Raw genomic sequence first — 27,758 nt, forward strand, 5'->3', positions numbered from 1 at the left:
TAGCATCACTCGTAATATGGTCACTCCCCCGTCAATACCCACACACAAAAATATGAAATAAGGATTTATGATCCCGGACGAGCCCCCATTAAATGTTACGAACTGTTAAAGAAGTCTAGGGTCCAGACCGTAACACTTAGGAAATGTATAACGGGATAGGTTGAACTTGACAGTGAAATGACCATACGATGCGGTTGAGGCTTAATTAGTTTATTTGGCCACCAAGAGCTGAAGCTACAGGAGAAGTAATGGTCTGAACTATTTACAGGTGCTATCATGAAAAAATAAAGGTCTTAGATTAATAAAGAAAAAATATATATAATTGACAGAACTTGATATTAGGGAAAAGGAACTTGAGTGGCGCCCAAATCAAAGAACAAAATAAAACCAACCAAGTCTCATAAGCTGCCCAAAACCCATAACCTAATAAAAGAAAAATGCAGAAAAGAAACCGAAGTCTTCCGCGAGTCGTCGCTTGAACTCCCCTACTCTCGCTAATAACAAAAATACAAACAGAGGCGCTCACCATTGACCTAGTGTGTCTAACACAACAATACTACGTGCAAAGTGTACATCGCGCGATATGCTCACTTGTTCCAATTTCCCTAATTAAAAGGAATCTGATCAGTTCTCCATTGCACAGTCAAAGTTGAATATTAGACGCATAGTAAAGAATAACAACACAAAACACAAAGCGCACCGACGCGCAGCACAAACAAGCCTCCTTCTGAAGTTCGCGGGAGGACCTTTAACCAGTCAGACGACAGTCGATTGGGCGAAGACGATGACGTCACAATTATGATCGACCGTTGACCCATCCAATCAGGAACCTAAGAGCAGACAGGAGGGAGGACATTTACATTTACATTTAGTCATTTAGCAGACGCCTTTATCCAAAGCGACGTACAAATGAGGTAGGCATATAGAAGCAAATTAATATCAGCAAAAGGGCAGTAGTGCATAAGTGCTCTTGAGTGGGATCTTGTCTTACCTAACGCAGACACAAGGCTTTTTTTTTTTTTTTTTTAAACAAGAAAAGGATAGGAAGGAGCAGGAGAAGAAGAAGATAGTGCTATCAATGTTGGGTCAAGTGCAAACGAAAAAGATGAGTTTTGAGTTGGTTTTTGAAGATTGCTAGTGACTCTGCTGCCCTAGTGGCAACGGGCAGATCGTTCCACCAGCGAGGAACAGACCAGGTGAAGGTGCGCAAGAGTGATTTTGCACCTTTTTGTGAAGGCACTGCAAGACGCCTTTCGTTTGCAGAGCGTAGCCACCTAGAGGGAACATATGATTCAATTAGTGAGTGTAAGTACGAGGGAGCAGAGCCTGTGATTGTCCTGTAGGCCAGTATCAGGGATTTGAATTTGATGCGGGCATCTATAGGAAGCCAGTGTAAACTAATGAAGAGGGGCGTGACGTGGGCCCTCCTTGGTTCGTTGAAGACCACCCTAGCCGCTGCATTCTGTACCATCTGAAGAGGTCTGGTTGTAGAGGCTGGGAGGCCAGCAAGGAGGGCGTTGCAGTAGTCGAGTCTACTCAGGACTAGTGCCTGGACGAGGATCTGTGTAGCGTGTTCTGATAAGTACGGTCTGATTTTCCTGTTGTTGTACAGCACAAACCTACAAGATCGAGCAGTTTTTGAAATGTGCTCAGTGAAAGTTAGCTGGTCGTCAATGATCACTCCAAGGTTCCTAGCTGACCTAGACGAGGATACAGTAGCCGAGCCTAGCTGAAAAGATAGTTTGTGCTGTATGTCGGGATTGGCGGAAAAAACGAGGAGCTCTGTTTTTGTGAGGTTTAACTGCAGGTGATGATCCTTCATCCAGACTGAGATGTCGTTTAGGCACGCAGAAATACGTGCAGAAACAGTGGGATCGGGAGGAGAAAGAGAACACGAGCGTACTCCAAAGCACGTAACAATATACATATCTATATGAAGTACATGTAGCTATTCTTACCTGCTTTAACGTATCTTAGACTGACGTTACCGTGGTAAAAGTCCATGTTTGTTATATAACGTCTTTTACCAAGGTAACTGAAGCCAGTTGAGATAGATTAGACTCTCATTGTGAGGGTGATCTCTCATTACAGGGTGTCTTCAGGTAGTTATTGTTCTATAGAAGAAAAAACAAGAGAAATGGTTAAGTGACTCGGGAGGCATAAATTCAGAAACTTAAATTCTTATAGAGAAATAAAGATATATTTGCAATAATGTTTTTCAGAAAAAAAAAGTAGGAATATTGACAAAATTCACAAGAGCACTTAGATATTACCTCACAATAAAAGAGAAATTCAATAACATTCAATTCAATGTACAATATAATGTGCTAATCTGGGTTGCACCCGGTAACTACAGGTTTTAGAATAAACTCACACCATGAAATAGTGACAAGAACATTAAACCATTAAATAATATAAAAAAATAAACCTTTCAAATACAAAATGAATTAAAGATTCAATAGAAAAGAATCATTAAAAAATCGTTTTGACTCTTACAGTCTGGTAAACTTGATTCATTCGATTCAGTTCAAACTATTCAGTCCAAAGAGTTCGGTTCAATAAGTCAATTCAGAAGAATGGTTCAGTACAGTCCATTCATTAAACTCGGTTCGATTGGATCTGAATCAAAACCGTCGCCGGAAAAATTCGGTATGAGAAAAATTAAAAAGAAGAGAAATAGCTCCGTCGCCACAAAAAAGTATATATTGCTTTGAGCAATCGCTTGAAGAAAAGAAAAAATGGACTCTCCTACCCCGTTCTGAGGTTAAGTTAACTCAGCCATCATGGAACTCGTTGAACTAAATTAATTTCCAGGACGGAAAAAACCCTCACCTGCATAAATACAGGCAATAATACGTTCACAAAAGCACATCATAATTATCGTTACACAATATGAACTTTTAGAACTAAAATATGCATTACTATTAAAAAACAGACTTCTCTGAACTCGTGAGAAATGACACTTAAGAATAAGAAACTGGAGTTTGCTCATACACAACCATTTATACACAATAGAAAACGTGAACTCACCCAAATCCAAAGAAACAGAAGATTCATTTTTTTTTTTTACTTTTATCTACTTCTGTTATTTTGCTGCTCGTCTCCTGAATCTCACAGAGAAAAACTAAAATGGCGCCTACCATTAGCGGCTAACGTGGTGGGCGGGGCTTCTGATCCAATCTAACGCGATTGGACGATCACTGCTATGTCAATCAATTTACTGACATACAATTAACATACATTTTATAGATTGTTTTTTATGACTATTCAGTTAACTCTCATTAGTAAATTTTTGGAACGCTGTTTATTTATGTAGAATTAATGTATTTTATAGTACAGGGTTAAACGACCTACAGAGGATGCAGCCTTCCGTATTTACCCACACAATCAAATTCAAACCTTCGGAAACCTGCCCAATCTGGCAACAATATAATACAACAACCAATCAAAATCGTTTGATTCAGCATCACGTCTTGGACCTCTTGGACCTATTTTAAAGATTCGGTGACATACTTGTGAAAATACAGCGTTTAGTTGATCCTAATAGGCACTTGTCGTCACAGTTGATCTCTTTAATATATTATTTTTATTTCTTTGCTCATCCACGTGCAAAACCAGCTTAAATCTCCTTTGTTTTCCTCTTTTTCTTGTCGAATGTTGCTCTCGTTTCATAACATGAGGCTTGAAAATAACAGAAAAAAGCTTCATGCATTACGATTACATGAATTTATAATTATTCAAAGATATTTTATCTTTATTCTCGGTGTATATAATATCATATTGTAATGTACACAAACACAACACAAACGTCGATCAGCTGCTCAAAGATCTCGTCTTTGGAGAGGACTGTTTTTTTACATGTAAAAAATATAAGTATTACTACAATGTAAATGTAATTTGCTTTTCATATGCCAGCAACGTAATATCGCCAGCTGCAATATTTTTAGGAATAAACCTCTGACAGAGACTCCTCTCCTATCAGCCAATCACGGTGCGAGTAGTGAGTAGCGCGTGCTGACGTCATCCATAGCAACAAGGCCAACGCCGCCCATACTCTTCGGGTAAGACTCGTATTTCTTAGTGAAAGTTTGTCTCAGCTTCTTTGTTGATTTTTGAGGTTTTGAGCGAAAACTCTTTTACTGCTGTCTAGAAGAACTCTTAGTGGTAAGATAAAATGTTTTGACGACTGTGGAAACCAGACTGAAAATTGTCCAGGCATTATTATATTAAATCGATGCAATATGCTTTGGTTCAAATCGGGATTCAAATAGGGGGCGGAGTTTATACGAATGTCTGTCTGAGGCGGGAACTTACCGTCTTTAGAAAAGTGCAGATGATATTTTCCTTTTCATCTTGCCTCTGTATAACGCATAGGTTCATAAGTGCAGCGCTGTTTTGATTACAGAGAAAAACAACGAAACGCTTTAAGCGCCACCTGCTGGCAGAGACTGAATCTACGTCTCATTCAGCTTGACTGCTGTTTGTTACATTATTATAGTGTAGATTTTAATTTCACAAAACACGTGCAGCCTTTTGTACAGGCAATAGTGAAAAGGACACATTTGATTTACAACTTTTATTAAATGAATTAAAAAGAGAAAACATCACGTTTTTCTTTACATTTACTTTATCATTTTATTTATAGGAACGGTGATTATCAAGGAGACGCTCAAAGTCTATGACGCCATAGCACACATTCGAATAGAACTCACAGGTTTACAAAGACCTTGACATTCTTACATTCTTTGTGGATTTGTTGTAGTGATCAGTGACTTCACACAGCGATGGGACAGCGAAACACCAAAGTGAGTCCGATGACTGTTGGAGAGGTGTACGATCAACATCTTAGTACACCCCCAAAACCCAGCACCAACACGGAGGTTCAACATCCCCTCCCCGCGATGAGACCCCTGTTGGTGCTGGAGGAGGACAGGAAGGAGGAGGAGGAGGAGGAGGAGGAGGAGGAGGAGGAGGAGGAGGGAGGAGGAGAGGAGCAGAGGGAGGAGGAGGAGGAGGAGGAGGAGAGGAGAGTAGGACAGGAAGGAGGAAGAGCAGGAGAGAAGGAGGAGAGGAAGAGCAAGAAGTGGTGGCAGAGGCTGCGCTCTTTCTTCAGAGCTGCCAAAAACAGCCTCCAGCTCACAGCTCAGGTCAGGAGAGCAGCAGCAGCAAGATGAGGGAGAGAGAGAGGAAGGTGGCATGGGCAGGAAGAAGTAGTGATGGTACACGGCACAACCATGAGAATGCGTTTAGTTTTAAACTACTTTGATCATATAAAAACAGATAGCATAAAATTCAATATAGAAATGTATATCGGCACACATTACACCAAATCCTATTGAGTTATTCTGTTTTTTAACAGACTACATCTTCAGCCGCTACGCCATTGGTGATCAGCTGGGGAAAGGCGGTTTTGGCGTGGTGTATGAAGGGAGACGTTTGGATGACGATCTTAAAGTAAGTTAATATAAATAAGACACAAACTAGCAGGCAACGGTTTGTCTCATCCTCACCCTCTTTGTGTTTCTTAAGTTCATTTTTGATGTTTGTTCATCAGGTGGCTGTGAAATATGTCACAAAGACTCAGCACACGGAGTGTATTATCATCGTAAGTACATGGCACTGTACAAACAATATAAAATATAACATCATCTCACGTTAACATTAGCACAAGTACCTATTTGTCTTCTTCTAGCCCGATCATCCAAACCCTCTTCCGAAAGAGATCGCCCTCACCATCCTGGCCAACAAAGGTCACAGAGTGCCGGAGATAATCAGGCTGCTGGACTGGACGGACCACCCTGACCACTTCGTCCTGGTCCTGGAATGTCCCTCTCCCTCGAACGAGAACCTGGTAGAGTTCATGAGGCGTCATGGTGGAAGAATCGATGAAGAAATGACGCGCCAGATCATGTGGCAGGCGACTTACGCTGCACACAAGTGCTGCCTCCGCAGAGTCTTCCACCGTGACGTCAAACTGGAGAACCTACTGATCAACATCGAGACATCCGAAGTCAAGCTGATTGACTTTGGATGCGGGGACATTCTGGGGACTTCACCCTACAAGTCCTACCACGGTATGTTTCAGATGATTCCCTTCTTCTGATAGATAAGGAACAATCATGCTGCGCTAAAGCAAACTTAAACTCCACTCTGGTCCAGGCACAGCAAAGTACTCCCCTCCAGAGTACCACCGCAGGGGAGAGTACCACGGCTGGCCAGCGACGGTCTGGTCACTAGGGGTCGTGATGTTCGCACTGTTGTGTGGACACTTCCTAGCGACCATGACCTGTTGCTGCTGCAGAAGAAGCGCTGGTCCAAACCTGGCCTGTCAAAAGGTGAGATCTTAATTCAGAATCATACCAAACATCTTACAGCTTAGAATAACATGATGAAATAGAACAGCTGTGAAGTTTAAGGTAGGAAAGTAACGTATTTGCCGTCTACCTGCACAGAATGCTGTGACCTCCTCGGGGCTCTCCTCCAAGAAAAGCCCATCCGGAGACTTGGTTTGGGGCAAATCGTGTTCCACAGCTGGTTTATGGTAGGGAACCTGAGATCGGCTATAAAGAATTCATTACTGGTGGGAAGGAACCAAAAGGTCCGACCCGTTCTCTTTCTGTTTTGTTTCAGGCCCTCTTGTAGGACCGCTCCAGTTGGTGCTCTTCATCCCTCCTCTCGCCTTTGCGTCTTGCGGGGCGAGCAGGCCTCGTGTAGCGTCTTGCGCCCCGGCTTGAGGAAGCAGTATTTGCGTCTGGCGGTACTGCTTCCGGAGGGATGTGTACATATTGTATATAAGGATATCTTTGAGAATTTGATGTTTTGTATTGACAAATGTAACTCTGAATTGGCTTCTAAATGTTTGTGTAACTGGCATGATACAATAATAATAATAAAAATAATAATAATAATAATAAATTGTTATATTTGAGATTACAGATTTAACTTTGCTCTTATTTCGGAGTTGCAGCTATGTTTGTGTCATCTCTCCCTCAAGAGGTGTCCTAGCTAACAATCTTAAGTCATTTACAGTAGTTTACAGTAATGTTCCTGTTGTTCTTAGAACGTTCAAAATGTAAATTTTTTAGTAGTTTTATTAACGTTATTGTTTGGTTGTAAAGAACGTTATTAAAAATGTTTTTATGCACTGTAAAAAGCAATCAGTTGATTTAAATTGAGGAAACCTTGAAATTATTAAATAAAAGAAACTAATGCAAAATTAAAGGAAAAGTGTAAAGTGAACAATTCAATCCAACTCAGTTCACTTCCCTTCAGCGTCTCTGCAATTAAGTCGTTAATACACCCAAAAATGAATTGTCCCAAATTAAGCAAGCCAAGAATGGAGAAAAACCTGTCCAGATGAAGCAACATGGTGTTTGTCATTGTGGTCTTTGCTGAGGTTTCGTGTCAATGGCTGTATAGTTAATGAGGTCTTCACTGGGGATCTGTCTTTGGGGCTCATCTAGTTGACATGGTCTCTGCTGACATTCAGCTCTGTAGAGTTGTCTCCACCATCTGATCTGGATACAGACTTGATCCAGTGACTTTGGAATAAGAAGAAAACAGACTAATATTAGCAAAGATGCCATACTTCTTAAGATGTAACAAGTACATCAGATGTTATCGACTTTGTTATTGTAAATGAGACGCAGCCTTTTTGGGACTAATTTAGCAGACATTACAATTACCCCACATTTTCTTTACATATTGCAAGACTGTCAAAGTAAATAACTTACCACACTGCGACCACACGAAAGAAGAACGCCTAATCCTTTGAACGGTCCTGAAACTTCTGCTTAGCGTATGCCTGAAATTATGTGATAGCCATTTACACAAAATGCTTAACTAGGAATAACCGCAGCCTCTTTTACATCGCTTGACAAAATGAACACTCTTTGGTTGCATTCAATCAAAACTCATGCAAATCAGTTTACAGGCAGTGTGTTTGTATATTAAAAAAAAAACAGAACATAGAAACTTTACTTAACATTCAGTAGATAATTTAGTGTAATGGGATATGGGTTGGGCACTACAAGTCCCAGCAGTCCCAGGGCTCTTAAAAGGAAGTAGTAAGGTTGTGTTTGTTCCTTTTACTTCCGTCTTTTGATTTTGGGGAAAGGTGGCGTGGAAGGTAGAGTGGCATGTAGGTAAGGAGATTTGAATGATGCATTCTTACTACTTTGTTAGTTTTATCGATTGCATAAGGAATTGATGTTGTGGTAGATGTTACTTTGGGGATATGAGCGCAGATAATCATTGCCGCCAAATACCGCGGGAGCGTTGCTGAGAACTGAGAATATGATGTACCGACTATTAGTAGGTAGAAGTCTGGTCATATTGATTTTGTTTATAGGTGTTTTGTTTTAATTAAATTATCTGCCTTTTTATTTTAGTGGTGTGACTGGATTATTGCCTGACTGTGGCCTGACCATCTTGTCGAAATAGTGGATGTGAAAGGTATTAACGTTTTAATGAAAAAGGGTTTTTATTTATTTTTAAATTGGAAAGTGAGTGCATTTTATTTAATGAATGTCTCTAATTCTTTTGATTTTTCTGTTTGTAATGGACTGTTTCCCCCTTTTAGGGATGCATGGTTACCGTTTACTTTATGGTTAAGATATTGTTTTGTTTCATTTCTTTATTATCTTTTGTTTGTAAATGTGGAGATCCGGAGTGGTAGAGATTGAGGTATTAGTGAATGTGTTTGGTTGTTGATTTTATGTTCGTGTACCTTGTATTGCCCTCTGTTAATTGTGTTTTGTTTAGCCGGGTGGTTATCGGGTTGCCCTCACAGTGTGGATGACAGTGGTAAGGTGGCTGGGATTGTGTGGTGGTTTGGTCACTGTGTTCTGTTTCTTCTGTAGGTTTGCAGTGTGATTGCTGTGAGCTTGGCTGCTGTGAGAACACTTTGGCTTCTAGGCCCTTCTTTCACTTTCTTAGGCAACCTGCGCCACCTAGGGCCAGTTTTCTTTTATTTCTTTTTTTATTTTGTGGGCATTTACATCCAAAAGGGTATGTGATATGTTTTAATATGTTTGACTTGTCTTTAATAAAAATGTATTTGATTCTTTAAAGTCACCTCATGGCCCCTTCTTTTGGGTATTGACACGGAAATTGGTCATCATACCACAATTGGCGTAGTCGGCAGGGTCTGTTTTTTTTTTTAGGTGGTTGTGAGGTGTTGCTTTATTGGTTTTTTGTATTTCTTTTTTTTTAGTAAACGGTAACCGTGCATGAAGACGATCATCGCAGACTCTGGTTCATGGACTATGGATTTTATTCATGTCTGAATTGCCTTCCTAAATAATTTGTCAACAGATATGGAGCAAGAACTAATAGACTTGCGGGAGCAAGTACGGAACTTGCAAGCACAAAATGAGGAGCTGAGGAGAGAGCTTCCCCCGCGCGGCAGCAGTGCTTCTAACCAACCTCACCCTTCTGTAATTAATGCCTCATCTCCAGTGTCTTTTAATAGGGTACTTTTTGTGCCTCGGGAGAGGAAGTGCCCGCGATTTTATGGAAATATGGACTCCAACTTGAATATTGAGGACTGGATTGAGGAGGCTAAGGTGTGTATCGAGGGTAGGGGTTGGTCTGATAAGGAAAAGGGGGTGTTTCTGCTTGATCATCTGGGAGGGGAGGCCAGAATGGAGATAAAACTCCAATCTTCAGCTATCAGGGAAAATCCAGAAGCTGTTTTTGAAGTGTTAAAAGATTTGTATGGGGGGAGACGGACATTTGTGCAATTACAACAGAGGTTTTATGAGCGAAAACAAAAAGAAGGCGAATCACTTACAGAATTTTCTCATGCTCTTATGTCATTGATGGATGCAATTCTTAACGGTAACCCAGGCAGCGTTCCGAATTCTGACAAAGTGCTTCGCGATCAGTTTGTTGAATATGTTCAAGATGTAATGCTGAAGCGTGAGTTAAAAAAATTTGTGAGGGAGAAATCATCTTCTACATTGCTGGAGGTTCGACGTGAAGCTCTTAGGTGGGTGGAAGAGGGAAATAAGGAAACAACTGCCTTATATTCTCAGTCATGGTGTAACGCTGCTCATGGTAGGGTTATTGATATGGAGCCTAAGGTTAGGTTCCAGGATTCTACAGACTTAAAGGAGGTTAAGGAGATGTTAAAACAACAACAAGTACAAATAAATGACCTTACCCAGCGTTTTGATAGTTTTATGTCTCAGAGGAATGATCCACCTGTTGTTCCTTCAACTAGGCAGAATTCTTCACGTCGATGCCTTCGCTGTAATAGAGTTGGGCATATTGCCAGATATTGTCGGTCATCCTGGCCTGTTGAGTCAAATTCTAGATCACCTCAGGCAAATGTCAGTGAGACTTCTGTTGGGGAACCTGATAGTGTAGCCCCTCCTGCAATCTTGAGTCAGAGCGCAGAGGAAGCTAGTGAAGCCGCACAAACTCCTGTGTGCCCTACTATTTTGCAGCGTCTTGTGGGCAAATGCCCTATTGTGACTGCATGTAATGGGGGTTGAGATCTCATGTTTACTGGACACTGGGTCAATGGTAACTACTGTAACAGAGTCATTTTTTGAGAAACATTTTCGACAATTGAGGGTGGATGCTCTTAAAAAATGTAGTTGGCTCCAATTAAAAGCAGCTAATGGCCTTGCAATACCATATGTGGGTTATTTTGAAATAGATGTGATTGTGTTGGGGCAAACTCTTCCAAGGCAAGGTGTTTTGGTTGTGAAAGATCCGGTTGATACACTGTTCCATCAGAAGAAGGCACTTACTCCAGGCCTCTTGGGTATGAATGTAATTGGACAATGTTATAATGACTTGTTTGAAAAACATGGCCCAGCACTATTTTCAGTTCCTCAGGTCAGGCAGGCAGAGTTAGGCTGGAGAGATGCCTTGTCTCAGTGCCACCAAGCTGAGGAGTCCCCCGTCCCTGGATTTGTTGGTTATGTGAGAGTCCAGTCCTGCCAACCTGTCCAGATTCCGGCTGGAACGATGAGGTTAGTACCTGCTTTGTGTTCAAAGAATATACAAAGTGGTAAAGTAGTTTTTTTAGAACCTCAGGGTCCAGAGGGTGGGGGCCTGCCTGCTGGAGTATTAATTTCACCTGCCTTGTTGCAGTGTACGCAAGGTGTGGTTCATGTACCAGTAGTTAATGTTGGTATGGAACCTTTATATTTGCCGCCAAGAATTAGATTGGGTAGCTTAATTATTGCGGAAATTATGAAATCTAATCAAGACATCTTTTTCAAGAAAGATTTATCACAGGACCCTAAAGCAGTGATTGTCCATTGTCAAACTATTACATCAGAGTCCAGTACTGATTTGCAGGGGTTAGAATTCCCTGGGCTTTCAGATGCTGAGGGGGAGGAAGTTAGAAGATTATTGATTAAATATTCAGACGTTTTCGCTAAGCATGATGGTGATTTGGGTTGTTCAAATTTAATTGATCATCAAATTCCCCTAATAGATGATATACCAGTGCGCCAGCGTTATCGTAGAATTCCGCCCAGTCAGTTCGAGGAAGTGAAGGCACATATTAGACAGTTGTTGGACAGTCACGTTATTAGGGAGAGTGCTAGCCCATATGCCTCACCAATTGTTTTGGTGAAGAAGAAAGATGGATCTTTAAGAATGTGTATAGATTACCGCCAGCTTAATGCAAGAACTCATAAAGATGCCTATCCCCTACCAAGGATCGAGGAATCATTGGATGCCTTAACTGGAGCTAAGTGGTTTTCAACTTTGGATCTGGCAAGCGGATATAACCAGGTACCAGTTGCTGAAAGGGATCGATTTAAGACCGCTTTTTGCACTCCATTTGGGCTCTTTGAGTTTAATAGGATGCCATTTGGATTGTGCAATGCTCCAAGTACTTTTCAAAGATTGATGGAGCGAATTTTTGGAGATCAGAGTTTCCAAACTTTATTACTTTATTTGGATGATGTGATTGTTTTTTCTACAACAGTCAAGCAACACCTTCAACGATTGGCGCTGGTGCTGGATCGTCTGAGACAACAGAACTTAAAGATAAAACTGAGCAAATGCTGCTTCTTTCGCGCAGAAGTGCGTTATTTGGGGCATGTGGTCTCTGCTACAGGGTCAGTACAGATCCAGAGAAAATAGCAGCAGTAGCTAAGTGGAACCAGCCGCAAAATCTTCAAGAACTTCGATCCTTTCTTGGTTTTGCAAGTTATTATCGCCGGTTTGTTAAAAATTTTTCACAGATTGCTGGCCCCCTGAATACATTAGTAGCGGACATGATCCGGGGACAGAAGAATAAGCGACCCAAGATTAATTTAGGGACGAAATGGACTGACTTGTGTGAAAATGCTTTCCAGGCCCTTAAATCTGCTTTGTCCAAGGCTCCAGTCCTGGCTTATGCTGATTTTAGTAAATCTTTATTTTGGACATTGATGCAAGCCACCAAGGTCTGGGTGCTATTTTGTCCCAAGAGCATGGAGGCAAATGTCGACCAGTGGCATTTGCAAGTAGAGGATTACGACCGTCTGAACGAAACATGCAGAACTATAGCTCAATGAAGCTGGAGTTTTTGGCCCTGAAATGGGCTGTTGCAGAAAAGTTCAGAGAGTACCTGTTGGGTCAGAAATGTTTGGTATATACAGATAATAATCCCCTTAGCCATTTGCAAACTGCGAAGTTGGGAGCATTGGAGCAGCGTTGGGCTAATCAGTTGGCAGACTTTGATTTGGAAATAAAATACAAACCTGGACGCTCCAATGTTAACGCGGATGCCCTTTCTAGAAAAAATATTGCGTCTGTGGCAGAACTGGCTATGACTACTGCAATGCCGAAGGAGGTGCATCAATGTGTTCATGACAGTCAGCATGTAATGGTCAGTGAAACAATTTCGGTTTTCCCTGAACAACCTAGAGAAAATCTTGGTGCCCTGCAAGAGGCTGACCCAGTTATTGGGCGATTCCTGGTGTATTGGGATCGTCAAAGACCCCCAGATGCTCAGGAGAGAGCGGTAGAGTCATCAGCGGTGCTTGAATTGGTGCGGCAGTGGGGGAAGCTGGTGAAGATGGAGGGGGTGCTGTATCGGAGATTCTGTCCCCAGGATGAACACAGAGAGATTCGTCAGGTTGTTTTACCAGCTGTCCTCAGGAAAGGGTCCTCACAAGCTTGCATGATGATCATGGCCATCAAGGAATTGAGCGGACAGCAAGTTTAGTGAGAACTCGGTGTTATTGGCCGAGTATGTTTAAGTTCATTGAGGAATGGATTAAGAAATGCCAGCGCTGCACCCTAGCTAAAGTGGTGCGACCAAAAGTACGTAGCTTTATGGGACACCTGACAGCAGAAAGACCGCTAGACATTTTGGCCGTGGATTTTACATTGTTGGAACCTGCGTCAAATGGACTTGAAAATGTATTGGTGTTAACTGATGTATTTTCTAAGTTCACACAAGCTATTCCAACTAAAGACCAAACAGCAGCAACAGTGGCACGTGTTTTAGTGGAACGGTGGTTTTACTTATTTGGAGTACCCCGACAAATTCATTCAGATCAGGGGCGGTGCTTTGAAAGTAAGCTGATTCAAGAATTATGCAGATTGTATGCTATTTCAAAAACTCGCACCACCCCTTATCGACCTCAAGGGAATGGTCAATGTGAACGTTTCAATAGAACAATGCATGATTTGTTGCGCACATTACCTCCAGAGGAAAAACGTCGTTGGCCAGATCATCTTGCTCAGGTGGTTTTTGCATATAATACCACAGAACACCAGTCTACTGGGTACGCCCCTTATGTCCTCATGTTCGGACAAGAGCCCCATTTGCCTGTTGACTTTCTGCTGGGACTGGATAGTCATGTCCAGAGTGATGCGGAGTGGGTTGTGGACCATAAAAATAATTTGGAAAGAATATTTACCAAGGCTTCAAGAACGTCTTCAGTATGCTACAGAATACCGAGCTCGACTAAATGATCTTCAGGTGCGACATGAAAAGTTAAGTGAGGGGCAGGTGGTGTATCGGAGAGCACATAACTTCAAGGGCAGAAATAAGATCCAAGATGCATGGGATTCAACCCCTTATAAAGTGATTCGATGTCTAGATGGACATGGAGCTGTGTATGCTGTCGCACCGGCAGATGGAGTTGATGGGATCAGAAACATTCATCGTTCTGAATTGCGTCCAGCCTATGTCTCTCCAGATGACCCTGGCCTCCCTAATCTAGTTGATCATCAGGACACTGCTAGAGAAGCAGATGAAGACATGGTAATGATTTCATTGATGCCTGGGAGTGTATCTACTCAAGATAAAGCTCAACTTTTGTCCAGACCTCAATCTTTGCAGGAAGATATCAATTCGTCCTTGACTTCAGTAGGTGATGTTGAAGCCCATCTTCCTTCACAACATGAAGCGGTAGTAAGGCGTACAAGAAGGGTAACAGCTGGATGCCATTCAAACCCATATAATCTCCCTAGGCCTGTATGCATTAGTGAAACTCAGTTAAATGGTCCGGTTACTCCTCTTATGATGGGGCTGTCCAATAATAACCCCACCGTAGTGTTTCGCCCATGGTTGTAGGGGGGCTAATGTAATCGACGGGACGGCGATTTAAATTGAAGGGGGTAGATTGTAATGGGATATGGGTTGGGCACTACAAGTCCCAGCAGTCCCAGGGCTCTTAAAAGGAAGTAGTAAGGTTGTGTTTGTTCCTTTTACTTCCGTCTTTTGATTTTGGGGAAAGGTGGCGTGGAAGGTAGAGTGGCATGTAGGTAAGGAGATTTGAATGATGCATTCTTACTACTTTGTTAGTTTTATCGATTGCATAAGGAATTGATGTTGTGGTAGATGTTACTTTGGGGATATGAGCGCAGATAATCATTGCCGCCAAATACCGCGGGAGCGTTGCTGAGAACTGAGAATATGATGTACCGACTAATAGTAGGTAGAAGTCTGGTCATATTGATTTTGTTTATAGGTGTTTTGTTTTAATTAAATTATCTGCCTTTTTATTTTAGTGGTGTGACTGGATTATTGCCTGACTGTGGCCTGACCATCTTGTCGAAATAGTGGATGTGAAAGGTATTAACGTTTTAATGAAAAAGGGTTTTTATTTATTTTTAAATTGGAAAGTGAGTGCATTTTATTTAATGAATGTCTCTAATTCTTTTGATTTTTCTGTTTGTAATGGACTGTTTCCCCCTTTTAGGGATGCATGGTTACCGTTTACTTTATGGTTAAGATATTGTTTTGTTTCATTTCTTTATTATCTTTTGTTTGTAAATGTGGAGATCCGGAGTGGTAGAGATTGAGGTATTAGTGAATGTGTTTGGTTGTTGATTTTATGTTCGTGTACCTTGTATTGCCCTCTGTTAATTGTGTTTTGTTTAGCCGGCGGTGGTTATCGGGTTGCCCTCACAGTGTGGATGACAGTGGTAAGGTGGCTGGGATTGTGTGGTGGTTTGGTCACTGTGTTCTGTTTCTTCTGTAGGTTTGCAGTGTGATTGCTGTGAGCTTGGCTGCTGTGAGAACACTTTGGCTTCTAGGCCCTTCTTTCACTTTCTTAGGCAACCTGCGGCCACCTAGGGCCAGTTTTCTTTTATTTCTTTTTCTTTATTTTGTGGGCATTTACATCCAAAAGGGTATGTGATATGTTTTAATATGTTTGACTTGTCTTTAATAAAAATGTATTTGATTCTTTAAAGTCACCTCATGGCCCCTTCTTTTGGGTATTGACACGGAAATTGGTCATCATACCACAATAGTTTAGAAGATGTTCTGCCCACCAAATATTTTGAAATTATATATATTTACATATATATTATATATATTTACATTTTTTTACAAAATTACTATTAGGATCAAATAAATTATCAAAATAAAAAAACATAAATCTTACTGTTCCAAAATGTTTGACTAGTTTGTTAACCTGTTGGAACTGAATTGGAAGATTTTTACTTCAACTGCAATTAACCAATTAAAAGGCCTGGTATATTCAAAGACGGTACATCCATTGTTCATGTTCACATACCTGAATTATAACTGCATGTACAATAAAGAAAAGCACACAACATGTCTGATGTGGAAGGAGGAACTAGAACTAGTGTCTTCACTGAAACAAAAGATTAAAAAGACTAAAAACGTGAACATATATGATATAATATGATCTAACTCTAACAAGTACTGGCCAGATTTCCAGGTAAACGAATGGGTTAAAATCACAAAAACTGCTGTAATTTTTCTAGTGAGTGTGCTTGAGAAGCACTGAAATCAATGTACTTCAATGCTGGAACTATTGGCCGCTTCATGACATGCTTTACTTCCGCATTCCTGTTCATATAAAATGAATAAAATGCAGTGAATGAACAAAAGAGAAATCTAAATCAAATCAGTATTTGGTGAGACCACCCTTTGCCTTCAAAATGGCAGCTATTCTTCTAGGTACACTTGCACACAGTTTTTGAAGGAACTCGGCTGGTAGGTTGCTCCAAACATCTTGGAGAACTGACCGTAGATCGTCTGTGGATGTAGGCTTTCTCACATCCTTCTGTCTCTTCGTGTAATCCCAGACACACTCGATGATGTTGAGATCAGGGCTCTTATAACAATAAACTACTAACAAACCGCCTTCTGCTGCATCCAAATATTTCAAATTTTGTCTCATCAGTCCAGAGCTCCTGCTGCCATTTTTCTGCATCCCAGTTCCTATGTTTTCATTTCATGCATACTTGAGTCGCTTGGCCTTAGTCCCATGTTGGAGGTATGGCTTTTTGGCTGCAACTCTTCCATGAAGACCACTTCTGGCCAGACTTCATCAGACAGTAGATGGGTGTACCTGGGTCCCACTGGTTTCTGCAAGATCTGAGCTGATGGCACTGCGTCTATGATCCTCAACGTTGCCCGTTTCATTGTGCTTCTTCAAAAGAGCTTTTAACAGCACATCTTGAAAGCCCAGTCTGCTTTGAAATCTTTGTCTGGGAGAGACCTTGTTGATGCAGTAGAACTACTGTGACGAGCGTCCCGAGGATCAATCGGCGTCGCCCTGGCAACCAACGCCATGGACCTGGCTGCGCCCATCACCGGCTGATCGGTCACATCTGCAGCTCATCCCGGCCTGGCTATAAAGCCACACGTGGCATAGCAGAAGTTGAGCATCGACTCCATGCGAGAAGGAACTAACATTGTGTCTCAGATAGCAAGGTAAAAGGATAAAAAGATAAAAGGATGGAGCACCCACTCGACGCACCCACTTCATCCTTTCATTCACTTTGTAAATAAATCCATATAAAACAGCATGTAACGTTTTGCCCTGTTGGTTCAGTTTACAGTTGTTATAATGGGGTTAGATTGTACTGTGTAAGATCTGGGAGTGTTTAAAAAGAGGAGACAGACAGCCATTTAAAAGTGAAAATCAAATGTGTATTTAAAAGCGTGGAGTCCATTTGCACCATACCATAACACCTTCCGTGAGAAATCCAGTGTGTTGTTAGTCCCATCGTCAATGTCAGTAAATACAATAGCGTATATACAAGCCAAGCGATGCTCCAAGTATCTTTAAAGTTAATAAAACTCCACAGTACAGAACTGGTGATCAACATTACATTTGTAAATGAGGGTCTGATTACTTCTTCTTCTCTGGTGTTTATTGGCAAACCAACTTGTAACTTGCATTACCACCATTGACTAGACTGGCACGTGCAACAGAATACGTGCTTATGGGATTGACATAATGCAATAGAAAAAAATTATAGCTATATAAAGGTCTTTGTGATGAACCTTTATTAGCGACTGGATAAAATTGCATCCCTTTAGTCCAAATAGTACATATTCAGCTGTTTCTTGCCGACTACAATAAATACATTCCCCAGTAGCGTTTGCCAAGTTGAAACAATGTACCATTTAGTCCTGTGTGACATATTCTCAAGTTATAATATTCAGTTCTTTTCAGTTCTCTTCCATCTCTCCCTCCTTCCAGCACCAAATTGTTGCTGTATATTATATAAATGTCTGCCTGTTTCAATATCACCCCAATATACTGATCTATGCTTTGCACATATTTCCAGATGTATAATTTAGATTCTGCTTTGCTTATTGGGACTCGTGAATCTACCTGTTTCACACCAGCATGAACAGGAATTCAAATTCATTTAACTGATATGCCCTTAACCTTTTAAATCATACAACTTTCGTCGATTATTATGTCGATTCCAAAAGATGACCTGCCAGATCTTATGCTTTCCAGTGCCGAGCAGCTATCAGATGCAATGACTCTGTTATTCATTTCTATCTCCTCTGTCCACCGCAGGGCCAATATTATTGCCAATAGCTCTGTAGCATAAACTGACAAATAATTGGTAAAGCTCTTTTCTTAATATAAGAATCATTCATTGGAATATACACAGCTGCACCTGCATATCCAGAGGATGGAGAAAAACAAACTTGTTTGTGAGGTGATACATTTCATCTGAGATAATATCATGATTGTTTTTTTTAATGATTCATTCAGAAGACCTCTAGCCCTAGGCTATGTGAAGTCTAAAGACTAGCGAGAGTTCTTTCACTAATACAATACATGTAGAATAGCACTTTATAGTTAATAAATGACTGTTACTCAAATGAGATACTGACTGATTGTTTCTTTAATAAATATAAACCATATTTCCTGGTTGTGACACGACGGTGCTTCGTTCCTGAATGAATCACGCCTTTGAACGATTCACTTCGACTGCAGTGACTCTCTTATGCATTAATTAAAAGTGCCTTGCTGCTACCTACAGGCGGTTTTGATTTCACATTTAATAATCATTTTAATATTTCAATAATTTCAAACAGTTCAACATTTTATGTTTAATATATCAGAGCATTATGTATGTGTTTGCATATTAAATGCATCCACGTCCTGTATTAAACGTGTAAATACAACTAAATTCATATGCAGCTTCTTTCCTCTGCATTACAAACATGTTGTTTATACTGATTTCACTCTGCACTGATTAAATGTAAGAATCTGACTCAAAAGATACTGTGAATGACTTTATAAAGGAAACACTGTCCGTAAAATAATAAAAAAAACATTTAAACGTAAATACTGGAAAATAAACTTATTGAAGAATATAAAAAACTAACTTTAGCAGTCAGCTGTTCAATGGCAGTCCTTAAGGTCACAAGTCACCACAACACATTCAGCAAAATATCGTCTAGCTGTCATTATTAATAAAAAACCTAGAAAATATCAAAATATAATTTTTTTGTCAATATCGCACACCCTTGGGTGATTGTGCTGTTTGTGTGCAGGTGTAATTCATTTACAGCCCGAGAACCAAACAGACCATTAAACCAAGATTAACAGATGGATAGAAAGAATCATTCTAAAACATCCTTAGATACCTGTCGTACTTGAAATCGTGCTCTTTATTATTTTAACAATAATAATAATGTTTGACAGTTTTCGTCGGGTTAATAACGATGTCAGCAGTGCGCTTTTAGGTCAATGTGAATCTTAGCGATTTAAGCGCAATAATAGGCCTATTTGACATCATCGGGGCCGTGCGCTGTCTGAAGTGTCCAAGATGCTGCAGAGAGCGCGCGCCTCCCGGCCGGAGCCGCGTCACGTGACCCGGCGCGTGTCGGCGCTACAGCCCCGCACATTACTCGCGTCACGGCTTTACCTCCCTAACTTACTCAAACTACCGCTTTCATCGGTCGACGAGAGCCACGGCGAGCCGGGGAAACCGATGTCACGTCATTTCGAACGACTCCGTGGACGTGGCGCGCGTGCTGCTCTTTCTTCACGGCGCTCGTTGACGCTCCAGATGCGCTCGCGCTGTGATGGTGAATATAGTTTCAGTTCTGTCCGAGCGGATGCCTCGCTGCTCTTTTCTCGGCGGATTCAGGTGAGCTCGATCACTGCTGTCTGGCGGCATACGTGCTTTAAAAGATTTATTGCATGCAAGGCGAAGCGCTTTCATATGTTCCTCTCTAGAAGATGAGCTCATGTGGGAGTTCTCGAGCTGCGTATGGGGCGTATCACCTCTGATCGCAGCGATTACAGCTAGAGCTTCATTCATGACAGACTGAGAGATATGCGTTGCACATCTCCGGATAAATCTTTGTGTCGTCTGAAAATGAAAGGACGAGCTTGTAGAATGTAGTTTGATGAACTACGCCGTAGAGCAAACGTGACAATCGCACCCAAACGCCCTTATCGTGTTATCCACTGGATTGCTTTAGACTTCATTTGTTACCGTTGAGACATAGGCTAGAATCAGTCCTCATGGGCAACGATGTTTGTGTTCTAATCCGTGATATAGCTAATGCAGCAAATATATAAAAGAGAGAGGGATAGTTATCAAATGTCTCACTCCAGTCAATATTAGATTAGGTATGGTTTCCTCCTTCAGTTAATTAAACACATTGAGTGCTAATTACAACATATCTGTATTTAAAAATACTCTGGTATGTACTTTTGAATTGTAATAAAATACCAGAGCAGTTATGAAAATAAAAAGAGAAACGTCTGTTTGCGTGTTTCTCGATATGAACGGGACAGCTTGCCTCGACCTGTGTATTTTTACGCAAATCCTGGCAAACACTTCAGTTCAGCCACTTCGCTTCAATTTATAAAAATATAAAATGAACAAAAAAAGATCTGTTGTTTCGGAGGTCACTCACAGTCAAGTGTTTCCCAACCCTGTTTCTGGAGGCACGCCATCGCTACACATTTTCTAACTCCTTTGAATTTCTAACACTTGATTCAACTCCAAAAGCTGAAAGAGATGAGTCAGATAAGGGAGACATCCAAAATGTGTAGCACTGGTCTGCCTCCAGGAAAAGAGACGGGAAACACTGCTGTAAGCAACTAATTTTTCCTTCGGATGAACTGCTATTGTGTTGTTGTTGTTTTTTCTTCAGTGTCAGTGGCCGTATGTTGAAGGATCAGAGATGACGTCTGTCGCCTGCTTCTGCTGAAAGAGGATTTAACCCTTTAAAGCACTCACGGTCAAAACCACTGTACCAGAAAAAAGTCAAATGATGGATGACACTGAATACCGTCGACACGGCAAAGTGGGGATGATAATTGCAAAAAATAAAATGCTGAAAAATAAGGTTGCTGACGTGAGGAGAAAAGTTGTGGAATGGTCTCTATAGATGTTGAAACATCCCGTGAGAGACTGTCAGGCGGTTCATGTGATTCACCGTTGTATATCTTGTCCATTCGAAATCTTACTAAGTTTATTGTAAACTCAGACTGACTGCATTATGATTCTTCAGATGCGACACGGTGTCCATCTCCTCTGGATTGGACTGGTTGTATGTACTTTGGAAACTGGAGCTAGTCTCCGGTTTACTGGCGCAGAGGGACAGTGGGCCTCGTTCCCCATGTGGAACGCTTGCTGTGAGAGCGAGATGAGCTTCAGCATGAAAACCAAGAGTTTCAAGGGACTTCTGGTGTACTTTGATGATGAAGGCTTCTGCGATTTCCTGGAGCTGCACATACAAGAGGGAAAACTCAGACTGCGCTTTTCTATTTTCTGTGCTGAACCTGCTTCTGTGCTTTCAGATGTGTTCGTCAGTGACAACCAGTGGCATGAAATCACAATCAGGAGGAAATTCAGAAACACTACCCTCACTGTTGATAAAGAAGTAAAGTGGCAGGAGGTTAAGTCCAAAAGGCGAGATATGACTGTCTTCAGTCACTTGTTCTTAGGAGGGATTCCACCAGAACTGAGATTGATGTCTTTACAGCTGACATCGGACACTGTGAATGATCACACTGCCTTTATGGGCTGGATAACGGACTTAAAAGTCAACAATACAGAGCCCGTCATCATTAACAGTGCCGGGGTAAGCACTGGCCTCTGTGGCTCACACAACATGTGCTTAAACGGAGGTGTATGCAGCGTTGTCGATAATGAGCCTAAATGTGACTGCTCTGAAACCGGCTATCAGGGAAAAGACTGCGGCGAAGGTAAGATATCTCGATTCAGTAACATTGCATGAAATTGCAAGCCATTTGCAAATCGATTAACAAGCCCAGACTAATTCTGCCGTAAAAAGAAGAGTTCCCTCAAAAAACGATGGCTCATCCTCAGGCCATCCAAGATATGAGTGCGTTTTTTAATGGGAAGACATTAGGAGAAATGCAGCATTCTATTACTTGCTCATCAGTGGATTTTAAAAAGTATAAAAATACCAATATGGGCGAACAAAGAATTGTTACTCACTGGAGATTCGGGTAGCCTTTGATTTAATGGATTATGATATTGTCATTGAGCGCTTAGAGCTTGTTGTGGGTCTGAGAGGGACTGTTTTAGAATGATTTTCTTCTTATTCGAAGGAAAGATCCTTTTCAGTGACACTTAGGGAATTCTCTGCTGTTTCTATTAACTGTGGAGTTCCTCAAGGCTCCATCTTTGGGTCGGTTTTCTTTTCTTTTCTCTCGCTGCTCTTATGTCTTGTTTTTAAAAAGCACAGCATGTCGTATCATCATTAATGCCAATGATATTCAGAATGATTTGCCTATTTAACCTGCAGGACCAATTTCTCATTCATCTTTGTTATTAAGTGCTGGTTAGAGCAATTTGCAAATTGTCTCCAGCTAAATGGGACTCAATCTGAAGTTCTGCCACGGCGATTTTTTGAGAGATTGGCATGATAATGTAGATGATAAAGTTAATGTGTTTATGGTTGCTTATCTTGAAATTAATTTGTCATACCACAAAATATGCACAGTGATTAATTTAAGGAGCATTCACTTAGGTGTTAATTTTAGATCATTCTGTAGTAACTGTTACAGCAAGCACTAGAAAGATATTACATTTTAAGCAGGAAGTTCATTGGTTCTTTTTATATCAGTAGCCAATCAGCTGTGCCGTGTGATAATGATGTCATTATGGCAGATTGAGTTTGTGCCATCTAGTTTCATACCGGGATTTTGGGTAATTTTTGGGCCAGATCAGGTCGACATGTTTTAGGTCCTTTAAGGACAAAGAATGTCCAGCCCCAGAGAAGGGATCTGGATGAAATATTTGATTCTAGGTTTGATGATCTGATCAAACGTGTGAAAACTTGCTTTGTTTAATAGAAGATTATTGAACAAATCAAGTCTTTTTTGTCTGTTGTTTATCGTGAGATGGTGATTCACGCATTTGTGTCCTTCCACCTGAATTACTGTAATCCACTTTATGTGGTCGTAAGCCACTTTCCTATTTCAGAATTGCAGTTTGTCCAGAAAGCAGCTGCACGGCTAATTCTTAATGAACGCAGTGAACTTGTTAATTGCATGTGCTGTGAGTTTAGGGCACAGAACACCAGTTAGGCTTGACATTTTTGTAGTTTTCCTTTAAAATAAAAGCTTAAAGGTGCAGTAAGAACTGCTGACAGCTAGCAGTTTAAATGCAGTCAAAATTAAAATATATTAGGAAAGAATTATTGAAAGTGCAGTTGTTTTACAATGCATAGCTATTACTCTCATTATTGATATTATTATATACTAGTTATAAAAAGAACTTTCATTTTTACATTTCAGATATACTATCAATTGAGATTTAAATTTGGAAGTTTTGTTTTGTTTTATTTTTTCTTTTATGTTTCTTACATTTTTTCTGATAATTTTTGTTCTGTTATTATTATTATTTTTTTTTTTTTACAGTATAGTCCTTTGGTCTAATTTGTCTAATGTGGCTTTATAATACCCATTCCACCGCTGCAGTTTGAGTGCTGGTTCAGAGCCAGCTCTAAACCAGAAAAGGTGGTTCATAAGTAGCACCAGAACATTGCTGGGCTAGAAGAAAGAACTGCTTGCATCAGGGGCCAGGAGCGGGGTTAATATGACCAACTTTAAATAACACCTAAACATGAATGATGCTGATGTGTGTTTTTAAAGCCACGGACATCAATAGCAATTCTTTCAAGACCACAATCGACAAGCAGAAATCAAGATGTCATGGAGTTGAAGGACGCTTGCTCTTGACTTCAAGAGAAAATTGGCGGTATTGTTCTGTTCCGGGCACGATCTCCCTGTGCATCCACGAGCCTAGCATGGATGAGAACAGGGAGAGCAGTGCTAACCCCTCAGGGTAAACGGAATGGAACCAATGAATGTATTGCAGATATTGTTAAAGTTCAATCATTTTTGTACATGTTTTATAATGAGTCTGATTCAAGGCTGGATCCTGACTGACAGAGTGGACGTTGGGGGTGGAGGAGGGTAATTAGTTATTGAGCAATGCAAAAACTGATGACAATGTTGAAGGCCCTTATATATGGGTGTCATATTCCTATAGGTAGACAGGGATCAGCTGAAGCAAGCTTGACCAACATTTCCCTCCGGAACGAATGCTATGTTAATTTCTGTCAGAACCACTATCGTCAAAGATGACAATAAGACTGACAATAAGCCTATAGTTTGGACTGAAGGTACGGTTCTGCTCTGGAAAAGAACTCCCTGAGCATTCCTTAATAAGAGCAGAGAGAGCCGCAAAACATAACCATATGCTGAAAACAAACAGATGCAAAATCTCAAAGCCTTAAACAAAAAGAATTTTTGAGAATTTACTCTTTTGAGAGACAATAACTTTATACACGGTGCACTTTCAGAATTAAAACCCTGCAGGACGTTTCATTCACCTGATCTGTAACAAACTGCATGAAAGGTCATTTTAAAAAGGTAAATACATAATAGGGTTTCTTTAACAGGCATATTAAGCTCCATATGTTATTAAAAAATGCATAACCTGTAGCAGCAATCGTGTTGCCTTAGCCTATGACCTAATGAATATGTTGGCAGATCATTTAAAGCTTAATAAAAACACATTATGCTGTAGCCTATACCTATACCTGAAGCGTATAACATTTATTAGCAAAACAAATAAGAAAATATCCATGGAACCAAATAAATGAGAAACAAATGTTTATTTAATTTTTTTTACATTTTCACTTAGATTGATGGTAAAAGTCAACAGGCTTTTCAAAATGCAAAAATATTTTAACAGGTGCTTCTGCATTTTGTTTAGAAACTCTTCCGTCCTCGTCTTTTTCTCCTCACTCTTGTCAGTCAGCTCGACTCCCTCTCTTCAGGAGATGAATGAATTCTGATCTGTGCGTGACTGTGGTTTGTTTGATGCGCTGCATTGAGCCGCCACTAATGACGGTGTGGGACGGTGTCATGGTGGGCAAGTGACATAACCGGTGTTGCGGCTTACCAACGCTATCACCGACAACACCGTCTATTGCAGCAAGCCTAGTTTGGATTTAAAAATAGGTAGGGAGTCAATATTTCGAATGGTGGTAGTGAAATAACAGTGAAATAAGATGTCATATTTATGAAAATATGTCAAGAGAAAGAAGGTAAATGATGAAGAGGAGGGGTCCCAGGACAGAGCCCTGAGGTGTTAACAGGAGAAGGTTGAGAACTAAAGGGTTGTAACTGGACAAACTAAGTGTGCTCAGAAAGATAAGATTTGTCAGTGATACCAATAGAGATGAATCTGTTGAGAAGAATGGTGTCAAAGTCTGCATTCAGATCATGGAGAACGAGAATAGTCACTAAACCAGAATCCGCTGACTAGGTCATTAGTGATTTTAATAAGTGAAGTTTTTATACTATGGAGGGAATTGTTCATGAAGGTTATTACAAGTATTATATCAGCATAATAATCACATTTAGCAGTGAAAATAGAAACCTTATAATGCATAATGTGATTTTGTACATGTTTTGTGAACAGTAAGACCAATTTTCCTAAAAAAGTGCTCAAGCTAGCGACTTTTTGGCTTAAACCAAAGTGCAGAGTGGGAAAATGATACAGTCCTAGTTTTCAAAGAAGCAAGAGTTAAAAATACTATTGAGAACATTATTATAATAAGAGACCAGGTCATTAAAGGTGAGCAAATTATTAATAAACATTCCATCAATACCAGAGGAAAGAACATCAATATTGATGTTCCTAATATTACGAAAGAAGATGGCACGTGCTTGCTTGATTACAGAAAAGGAAAGTTTGACATTAAATGAAAGGGACAGATGATGAGATATAGGAAGCTCATCAGCAGAACAGACAGATGGAATAATATCAGAACGACAGATTAAATCCAAAATAGTGTAGTATATAGTAAATAGTAGTATTTGTTAACCACTTGGCAAATTTCATTGGCGTTTTCTTAAACAGAGTTAATCAGTGCTCTAAGTAAGACCCCAATAATTCCAAACAAATGCCCAAAATATTAAATAAAATAAAGAAAAAACAAAAGATTAACCCCTGCCCCCAAAATTTGCTTCATTACGCTTCATTGCAGTGTCTGCACTGTTGATAGTGTTTAGGCTTGTTTTTTCAGAATCAGAATCAGAATCAGAATCACTTTATTGCCAGGTATGTTTGCACATACGAGGAATTTGTTTTAGTGACAAAAACTCTACAGTGCAACACGATAACAAGACAAGACAGATAATAAAGAGAATTATGTACAACATACAAAAAAATAAAATAAAATGTGCAACACAGCAAATATAAAAAATATAGAAGAAAATAAAAATATATACTATAAACATTCAAGTGTAACAGGAATTATGTTTGTGCAGTGTTATGTGCAAATCTGTATGTTAAATAAATAAGTGTCCTCAAGTGTTCAGGACATGGACTGCCTGGGGGAAGAAACTGTTCCTGTGTCTGGCTGTCCTGGTACTCAGTGCTCTGTAGCGGCGACCAGACGGCAACAGTTCGAATATGGAGTGTGCGGGATGTGAGGGGTCCAGAGTGATTTTCTTAACCCTTTTGTTTAATGTGGATAGGTACAGTTCTTGGAGAGTGGGGAGGGTTGTACCAATGATTCTCTCAGAAGTCCTGACTACCCTCTGTAGTCTTCTGAGGTCAGAGTTGGTAGCTGAGCTGAACCAGACAGTTATGGAAGTGCAGAGGATGGATTGTATAATGGCCGAGTAGAACTGTTTCAGCACCTCCTGTGGCAGGTTGAACTTCCTCAGCTGACGAAGGAAGTACAATCTCTGCTGGGCCTTTTTAACAATGGAGTCGATGTGAGTGTCCCACTTCAGGTCCTGGGAGATTGTGGTGCCCAGGAACCTGAATGACTCCACTGTTACCACAGTGCTGTCCATGATGGTGAGTGGGCGGAGTGTAGGGGGGTTCCTCCTGAAGTCCACTATCATCTCCACTGTTTTGAGCATGTTGAGCTCCAAGTTGTTCAGACTGCACCACTCAGCCAGCTCTTTGACCTCCTGTCTGTAAGCAGACTCGTCACCGTCCTGTATGAGGCCGATGACTGTGGTGTCGTCTGCAAACTTCAGGAGTTTGACAGAGGCGTCTTTAGAGGTGCAGTCATTGGTGTAGAGGGAGAAGAGCAGTGGGGAGAGGACACAACCCTGAGGGGCTCCAGTGCTGGTTGTGCGGGTGCTGGATGAGAATTTTCCCAGCCTCACTACCTGCTGTCTGTCTGTCAGGAAGCTGCTGATCCACTGACAGACGGAGGTGGGCACCGAGAGCTGGGTTAGTTTGGGGTGGAGGAGGTTTGGTATGATGGTGTTGAAGGCCGAACTGAAGTCCACAAGTTTGGGATGCATTAGCGCCGGCACATCCATCATTAGGGTGTTTTAACTAAAATATTAGTCCATAATCCATAGTAACACTTCCTCTAGTAAAAAGGTGGTTTGGTTTCAATTAATGTGTAATATAAAGAGAAATCTGTACAGATCAAGCACAGATAATAAGTGTAAACAGTCCAAAATAGCTTTAATCAAATTACATTTTAGCCAGAAGCAGTGGCTTGAAGTGTAATTAGGGTTTTATCT

At 40.7% G+C, this 27,758-nt stretch overlaps 1 protein-coding gene, 2 long non-coding RNA genes and 1 pseudogene across 14 annotated transcripts in view; all 4 read left to right on the plus strand.

Moving 5' to 3' along the window:
• The first annotated feature begins 4,784 nt into the window (after positions 1–4,784).
• On the plus strand, positions 4,785–6,869 carry LOC122356773 (annotated as a pseudogene).
• Positions 6,870–8,037: 1,168 nt separating this feature from the next.
• Positions 8,038–8,629, plus strand: LOC122356495. The gene is made up of 3 exons (XR_006252340.1): positions 8,038–8,144; positions 8,221–8,454; positions 8,582–8,629. It is a non-coding gene; the product is annotated as an uncharacterized LOC122356495 (long non-coding RNA).
• A 5,804-nt stretch (positions 8,630–14,433) lies between these two features.
• LOC122356488 lies at positions 14,434–15,688 on the plus strand. 2 transcript variants are annotated; one of them, XR_006252326.1, is made up of 4 exons: positions 14,434–14,730; positions 14,807–14,899; positions 14,977–15,040; positions 15,450–15,688. It is a non-coding gene; the product is annotated as an uncharacterized LOC122356488 (long non-coding RNA). The 2 variants fall into 2 exon arrangements; XR_006252325.1 differs by having other exon boundaries at positions 14,807–15,040.
• A 3,370-nt stretch (positions 15,689–19,058) lies between these two features.
• nrxn1b (neurexin 1b) overlaps positions 19,059–27,758 on the plus strand; it is a 110,226-nt gene continuing 101,526 nt past the window's right edge. For 2 of the 11 annotated variants that reach the window (XM_043255118.1, XM_043255120.1), the window contains exons 1-2: positions 19,062–19,851; positions 20,870–21,926. In XM_043255118.1, the coding sequence (XP_043111053.1) occupies positions 21,218–21,926 (709 nt within the window). In that variant the 5' untranslated portion in view covers positions 19,062–19,851; positions 20,870–21,217. Of the gene's footprint in view, positions 19,852–20,869; positions 21,927–27,758 lie in introns of those variants that run through there. The other 9 variants (XM_043255121.1, XM_043255119.1, XM_043255122.1 and 6 more) reach the window with 9 other exon arrangements.

Source organism: Puntigrus tetrazona, chromosome 13 (assembly GCF_018831695.1).
Source record: "Puntigrus tetrazona isolate hp1 chromosome 13, ASM1883169v1, whole genome shotgun sequence".
In the NCBI taxonomy this organism is placed as follows: domain Eukaryota; kingdom Metazoa; phylum Chordata; class Actinopteri; order Cypriniformes; family Cyprinidae; genus Puntigrus; species Puntigrus tetrazona.